We start from the raw sequence: 8,042 nt of genomic DNA, 5'->3' as shown, positions 1-8,042 counted from the left end.
GGGCGGCGCGGGGAGAGGGCGCCGCTGCCGCCGCTGCCATCGCCATCGCCATCGCCATCGCCATCGCCATCGCCATCGCCATGGCCGTCGTCATCCCTCTGCCCCGCCGCCCCAGTGCCCGGCAGTCGGCCGGGCCGCGGTGTCTCGTGTCGTTAACGAGGCCCCGCGGGAAACGTCCAGTGTTCAGCAGCGAGGTGGCGGTGGAGGCAGAGGGGGAAGCACGGGCAGCGGCATCCTTTCCCCTGGCTCCCTCTCCTGTAGATGCATATGTATTTTAGTAACTTTGATCCTCCTTTTCTCTTCTCCCAGGCCCTCGCTAGCCTTTCCTGGAAGCTGATTTTATCAGCGCTGTTTTAAAATAGGAGTTACAAAGGAGGAGTTCACTGTTAACAAGGTCCTGGTTTGCGCAATGCAATTCCCCCGTGCATTTTCTGTGCGGTTCCAATATTGTTACTGCGATCTTCTAGATTAAAATAAAAATGACATTGTTAACGCTGGCCTTGGTTTGGAATTAGAAGTGACATTTAATGTTTACCATTTTACACCCTAAATATTGCACATGCAGGCACAAATAAGGAAATATTACGCAGTCACAGGATGTTTGTGTAGTTATTATGAAAGCCGTCATATCTCTAAAGTCAAAGCGAATTAGCTAATAGCCAAAATTATAAAAGAATATCTGCTTCAATCAGAAGTCTTCCCTCTGAAGTCCGTGAGGCTTGTACTTCTGAGGCATGTGAAAACTTCTGAAAATTCTGCCCTCGGGGATAGTCCATGTTTAGGCAGCTGACTTTAGGATCCTATTTTTGGAACCTGTGGTTGAGATTTTAAATTGGATTTTTAGTGAAAATGGTGCCTGAGTTGGTGCTGTAGGTCTTAAATCTATACCTAAGATTAAAAAAGAAAAATGGGGGGGGAGATCATTCTTTTCTGGGGATAGGCTCCTTTTTATTAGATTTTATATACCATAAAAGAGCAATGTGGCATAAATAAGTGTTCTTTCATTTTTTCAGAGCATCTTTAGTCACTGTAGCCTTTCATGTTGCTAGTTTCCTTCACTGTCTTTTGGAATACCACTGGTAGGATTTCATAGAAAATAGCAGTCTCTTCAGTGGAGTGCGTCAGCACAGCTTGAAAGTACGTTTTCACAAGATACTGTCCTATTGTGAGTACTGTACGTTGTTTGATTGTAAACTAAACATACCCTCAAAGGCAGGTGGGAAGAAATCTGTGTATGAGAAAACTGGAAAGGATTACAGTGTGGTGGATAAGTCAGAGATAAATGACAGTACTTATGACTTGTTCCTGGGGATCTTAATGAAGTGGCGTGGGTTGGAGCAATATGTCTTCTTCCAGCAGTCCAGTACAACTCAGTGTTGGATTCAGTGATCTTAAGTGGGCACCAAGATTAGCAACCAGAATTAGGAACCAATTCTGAAAATAATGACATAAGCGTGTCTGGATCTGAATATGCACCCTACAAAATGGACAATCAAATATTTAGCAAGAGTAAATAACAAAAGTACAGTGAAAGCTTAAAGAATTATTGCTTGTGAAGTATGTAGAGATCTTCTAAAATCTGCGTTCAGTGATGTTATTTACATAGTTTCTTGTAAAATAGCTGAATTTATCCTTTATTTCTGTAGGTCAGATCTTGCCAGCAAACCGAAACACACCAAGTCCCATTGATCCTGAGACTATCCAAGTTCCTGTTGGCTACGAACCCGACCCTGCAGATCTTGCTCTTTCCAGTATTCCTGGCCAGGAGATGTTTGACCCTCGTAAACGCAAATTCTCTGAAGAAGAGCTGAAACCACAGCCAATGATTAAGAAAGCTCGCAAAGTCTTCATTCCAGACGACCTGAAGGTAAATTGGAACTGGTGACGAGGTTGTTCATACAGACTCTATGGCAGTTATTGTCTGAGATACAGGTTTGGAGCATGAATCCGTTTTCTCATGTAAGGTAGATCTGCCAAATTAAATACAGCTTTGTTGTAGAATAAAACAATAATGGTTCTGAATAAGACTGAGGGGAGGATGTCCCTTATTAGTTATGCAACAGTTGAAATTCATGAGATCAATATTCATTTCCTTTGCATGCCAGAAACTTCCTGCGTGACCTTGGACAAGCTTACTTTGTCCCATATTTCCGACTTATGAAACAGTCTGATCATGTTTCCTTTTCCTCCATGCTCTGTCTGTCTCATCAGCATATACTGTGAATTCTTCAAGGAAGAGGCCATCTCTTACAGGGTCCATGGATGTCCCTGGCAATGACAGAGTGAAGTAGACTGCATCGTGCTTGGAAGTTTATTTAGCTCTGTGTTTAATAATGAATGGGAACACTATAGTAAATGCTACTAATCTAGGTAAAAGAATCTAAGCTAGTTGTAGTGAAACAGAAAATTCTGCCAAGAACTGTATTTTAATACAATATTTTAAATATATTACAATAATAATACAGTATTTTAAAAAAAGCGAGCACCCTTGTCTGTGCCTCTCACTACTTCTGAGATGTGAAGAGCAAAGAGGATGAAGGGAGCAGAACAAATTGATCAATTGATTCAACTGATCAAACGACTGTGAAAATTGTCATTATTTGCAAAATTCTATCCCCAGTATATGATTTCCAAGAGGACCCTTTTTTATCAGAGGTAGTCAGTGCAGAATTTCATTCTGCTGTTGCTGTACCCCCCAAGACACAAACTAAAAGCCTGGTGGAGTCAGTGGGAATCTCTGGCTGTGTGCGTGAAGAGAGTGGGATGCCATGTGTTTACACCAGATTGATAGCATTAGAGGAAGACAAGTTTGCTATTTTTATCCCTAAGGATACTGTTGTGCAAGTTAAAAGCACAGAAAGCACAATTTCAGTAGTGTTCGGGTAGTATGTAGCTGTCGCTTTGTCTGTAGTATCCTCAGCTTTCGTTTAGAAAGGTTTACGCGCACTGTGCTTTCCTGGGCAAGTTTTGCTACCACTGGTGCTGTGTTGGCATTGCAGCGTACCGAGAGGTCTGCCCAAAGAGAGGGGTTCATACAGCAACGGCCACTGGGTGTAAGGAGACTGGAGTTTGCTCCTTGGTGCCATTCATCATTTTATGATACCTCCTAGGTATCCTTATTTGTCAAAGCAAACTTTTGCCAAAGGTGCCCTTGGACTGCTTCATGCCAGAGGTGGGAAATAATCAGCCTCGCATGCAGCAGTGGGGCACGTAAGTTTTCACCTTAAGACTGAACTGGAAGTTCAGGGTCTCTCCTTTCTCGAGATAATCACATCAGTTGCCCTTGACTCGTTTCAGAGTGCTTGACCCAAGTGCCGCTTCTGCCCTGGCATGTGGAATGGCTGTTGAGTTCTGGGGGAGGATAAGCAGATTAGACCAGTCAATCGTCTCTGGGTTGCATGTGATTTTGAAATGCCAGCCTTACCTCTCTCAGGCCTGGATTAAGGGATTTGCCATAGCAATTTGTTAAAATAAAGATGGATGAAGCCTAGGTGGCACACTAATAAATTGCTTAAAGCTGATTTTTATAGAGTGGAATGAGATGGGAAATTATAAACAAGATTTGGGTCATAGCTTTTTGCTGCATGCTTGTTTTTAAGAGGATTTTTGGGGGTCCCATCTAAGTACAGGTGAAGAGCAATTTAGAGCTGCGCTGGCTCCATATCGTCACTGCTGCACACCTCATTAAGCTAAACTAATATAAAGCAGTTGTAGAGTACTTCAGGCAGTTGGTTTGCTCTTGCTCTTCCTTATGCAAGCAGCAGCAGAGGGTGCAGAGCAGCGGCGTCAGGCCTGGCGTGCTTCGTGCTGAAAGGCAGAGGAGCAGTGGGGTATTTGTTCAGTGCAACGTAGGAGCAGACGGCTCCTGGTCCTTGGTAGTAGGTATGGAACGGTGCCACCGTGCCTGGTGGAACAAGAAAGCCACACAAGCAAATGTCAAACATATAAAAATGGAGGGGTGACACTGGGAGGGGAAGTTTGAGCTATATGACTTGACCGATTTGCGAGTTGAACGGCTGCGTCACTCTCACCCTGCAGGGAACTGAGTTTCACTTTTTGTGAGAGATTCTGCCCACTTTGTATTTACTGAGTTGTTCCAGATTTCTAGAACTTAATTCAGTTTCAAAGCAACATTGAAGCTGCCATTTCACTGAAGCCCACTTCATTTGAAAAGTGGAAAAATCGGGTGAAATTAAGTGGTGACTTTCAAGCCATTGATGCACCAGTGCAGTAAGGTGATCTCCTAGAGGCAAGTCTTTAGGGGTAACACTTCAGGAATGTGTTAGCTTATGAAACTTCAGAGGTTAGTGGACCTATTTCTGTCAAATGCTTTTTTTTTCCACAGTCAAAGCCTCTTGTACTAATCTCTTTGCGGGTGGTACCAAAGCAGCCATCCTTGTAGGGCCAAGGAATCCTCTTCCAGCGACGTGCTGAGCCAGGGTGCAGACAGGAACGCTCTGGGGCTCTGTAGAGAAAGAGCTTTGAACAGAAAAAAGACCTGAACGATAGACAAAATGGGTGATACCAACAGAGTGAACCAGGTGTTCGCTGGCAAAGATGAGCAGGGACATAGAAGAGGTAATTAGTACTGCTCCAGCAACCAGTAGAGAATGAGTCATTGCATGCGAAGGTGGATGTGCTAACTAGGTCAGCGTAGATGTGAGATGAATTGTACCACTGGAATATTGCTTCATTTTTCCTTGGAGGAATTCACAGTGAAGAGGATGAGGGGGTTAGGGTAAAGGTTTTGACAGAAACACGGTCCGGCATCTGTGCTCCCTGGATGGATTATGCCATGTAAATCTGGAACTTTTGTCCCAGCGGTGCCTGGCACTGTCAGGGCTTGCTGGGACAAGCGAGCAAAACGTGCGGAGCCTGTGGCTAAGAGCACATCCTGGTGGCCGCTCAGTTTATTGAAATCTAATATCTTGTTTGTTTCTTTCTGTGTTTAATGAGCAGGATGACAAATACTGGGCAAGGCGTAGAAAGAACAACATGGCTGCTAAGCGATCAAGGGATGCTCGCCGGCTGAAGGAGAACCAGATCGCCATCCGCGCCTCGTTTCTGGAGAAGGAGAACTCTGCTCTCCGCCAAGAGGTGGCCGACTTACGGAAAGAGCTGGGCAAATGCAAGAACGTCCTTGCAAAGTACGAAGCTCGACACGGCCCCCTGTAAATTCAAGGGGGAGGAGCGGGGTTTTTTTCTTTTTTCTTTTTTTTTTTTTTTTTTTGCGGGTGGGGCTTTGAATTAAAGGCAAAAGGGATGCTCGCCGGCTGAAGGAGAACCAGATCGCCATCCGCGCCTCGTTTCTGGAGAAGGAGAACTCTGCTCTCCGCCAAGAGGTGGCCGACTTACGGAAAGAGCTGGGCAAATGCAAGAACGTCCTTGCAAAGTACGAAGCTCGACACGGCCCCCTGTAAATTCAAGGGGGAGGAGCGGGGTTTTTTTCTTTTTTCTTTTTTTTTTTTTTTTGTTGCGGGTTGGCATTTGAATAGATGGACAATGTGTTTCCTGTTTGATAGCACCACACCCAAACCAACCTTTCTGTCTTCAGCACTTTACCAGAAGCAGAAACAAAACTGACTTACGTTTCTTTTTTTGTTTGCGTATGTGTGTACCTGCGTATGTGTGCACATGTGTGTTGACACGTCTGTATATGTGTGTGTGCGCGCTTGTGTGTGTGCATGTGCGTGTGTGTGTGTGTGTGCGTGCGCACGCATCTCAGCACTTCCCATTTTTATGAAGCGCTCTTCAAAGGGTGCCGCATTTTTACCTGGACTGTTGAGAACCGCCATAGTAAGCTTTTTATTATATTTTTTCAGTGCTGCTTCAGAGTAGGGTTTTTATGTTATTGTAACCAGTTCCATCCTCCTGATTTACTTGGAAAGATCCCAGTATAAATTATAAAAAAAAGGAAAAAAAAAAAAGAAAAAAGAAAAAAAAGTAGATCTCAGTTTTTTTCGGGAGTAACAAGCTATTGTTTTAAGTATGTCTAATCAGAAAAGTTAACATGCTAATAAAGTGCACAAATAATAATTTAGTACTACACTGCAGAAATATTAATTTATAGATTGCTTTCGTTGTATTTTAAGTTTTGGTGGTAATTGTCTTCAGATTTAAAGTGCTGTTAGACTGAGTTAGCTGTACTCATTATAGATCCCATAATGGCTTCTCTCTAGCTGTTAAGGTTCCTTTCGTCTCCACAGAGCCCAGGTAGGTGGAGTCTCTCCGTAGCCCACAGAGTGTGTATTTTGCACTGTCCGTACCTGAAGCAATAATCCTATTGTACGCTAGCGCGCATGCTGCCCGGATGTTCCTAGTGGACGTAGGATGGTTTCCCTACCCAACAGGAGTTTTAATGTCTTTAACAAAAAGCTGAAAAGTAAAAGACACCTTAACGTGAGCATGCTAATTGTGTCCCTGTCTATAGGGAGCGCATGTATAAGAAGCAGGATAATTAGTTGAAACGAGAACAAAATTAATAGCATCAAATCAGATCCGATGTCGAAATCAGAGGGGCTTTTCTGTTTTCAGTTAGTTATGCATTTCTCCAAGTTCCATTTTGTGATTAAAATTTAAATAAATACCTAAATTCAGTTGTTTTTCCCATGTTCTGTAATATATTTTCTGTGGATTATATCTTGCTGTTTTAAAAAATCACTTTTATTCAGTTAGAAGTCACTGGTTTGCAAAGCCCATTTTTCCTAGTGATTGTTGTTTTGAGTGTGACATGAACTGATGGTTCTGAACTTTATTGTTTTAAACTCTATTTGCTTTTGAACGCGTATGTTCTAATATAAAGTGGACTTCTGAAAAATGAATGTAAGAGACACTGGTGTATTTCAGAAGGGGATGGTGTTGTCATATACTGTGGTTAATCCAATCAATCTAAGTGTTTACTATAGACCAAAAGAATAGATATTATAAAATGTATAAAGTTTATACAGAATAATTATAGTATGTTCGTTTTGTACAGTATTTTTCAAGTACAAATACTGACAATGTATTTTGAAAGACATATATATAGCAAAAAGAAAAAGCTATTCCATGTTTAAAATATATAGCAAAGATATATATTCTCCATTATTGTACAGAAAGGAAATGCTTAGGGTTTGTTGGTTGTTGCTTTTTTTTTTTTTTTAAATCTTTAATATTTTAAGCCTACCACTGGCACACCAGCGTGTTCTGTGCTTTCAGTTTTAATGGCAGTAATATGGCTTTCCAGGATGTTCCATATTACTGAAAAAGAGGGAATCTATTTTTCCATCAGAAACACATAAAGAAACTGTTTAGTAGGGACAAAGCACAACATGGATTTTAGTCAACTATTGATTGGACAATTCAATATTTTGTAAAAGCAGAAAAATAATGCATAACACAAAAAATTCTTACAGAAATTTCTAATCTGCTGCTGCTAGAATCCGTTCCCAGCTGATTTTTTTTTTTATAAATAGCTCTGGTCATGTATACAGTTGTACGTACTGCATATGGTTATTAACATGTGAGGAAAATATGGTGCTACATGCCTTGCTCACAGTTTTCTAAGTGTTTTGACATTATTTTTAAATAAAAAGGTTGTTCATTCCATTAAATCATTATTCATGCTTCAGGAGATTGTTACAAAGGATTCAACATTTTGTTCAGCATTAGAAATACCCTTGCATCAATGGCATTTTTCCAGGATTTTTCCTCAAACGTACCCGACTTGTCAGTGTCCCTTAACGTGCAGTACTTGCCTGTGGACCATTTATTCAGCAAATTGAATTTCTGTGTGCTGCGGCAAAGTTTAAAGAGTAGTAAGTTATTTTCTAAAGGTCAGTATAAGCCACGGATGCATGGGTAGAGAACCGAGGCTGACGGCGTTTGGCACAATCCAGTGTATCTGCCGTGGCCACTAGGAAATAAACTTGATTTTTTATCTTCGGAAGCAGCGTGGCGGTGGCAAGGCTCAGCCGGCCCCTGCTCTGGGTACACTTTTAGCAGCAACATAGCAAATAGCAACAGCTTATAATCGCCCTCACGATGATTGTTCTTGGGGTGAC

At 42.0% G+C, this 8,042-nt stretch overlaps 1 protein-coding gene across 1 annotated transcript in view; it reads left to right on the top strand.

Moving 5' to 3' along the window:
- The window catches only part of HLF (hepatic leukemia factor), a 34,869-nt gene extending 29,694 nt beyond the window's left edge, over positions 1 to 5,175 (top strand). The window contains exons 3-4 of the mRNA XM_009891522.1: positions 1,647 to 1,867; positions 4,960 to 5,175. Of these exons, the coding sequence (XP_009889824.1) occupies positions 1,647 to 1,867; positions 4,960 to 5,175 (437 nt within the window). The remainder of the gene's footprint in view (positions 1 to 1,646; positions 1,868 to 4,959) is intronic.
- Positions 5,176 to 8,042: the final 2,867 nt, after the last annotated feature.

Source organism: Charadrius vociferus, unplaced genomic scaffold, assembly GCF_000708025.1.
Source record: "Charadrius vociferus isolate BGI_N301 unplaced genomic scaffold, ASM70802v2 scaffold979, whole genome shotgun sequence".
NCBI classification, from domain to species: Eukaryota; Metazoa; Chordata; class Aves; order Charadriiformes; family Charadriidae; genus Charadrius; species Charadrius vociferus.
The sequence above is the reverse complement of the archived record's forward strand: the minus strand, read 5'-3'. Positions and strand labels throughout refer to the sequence as shown.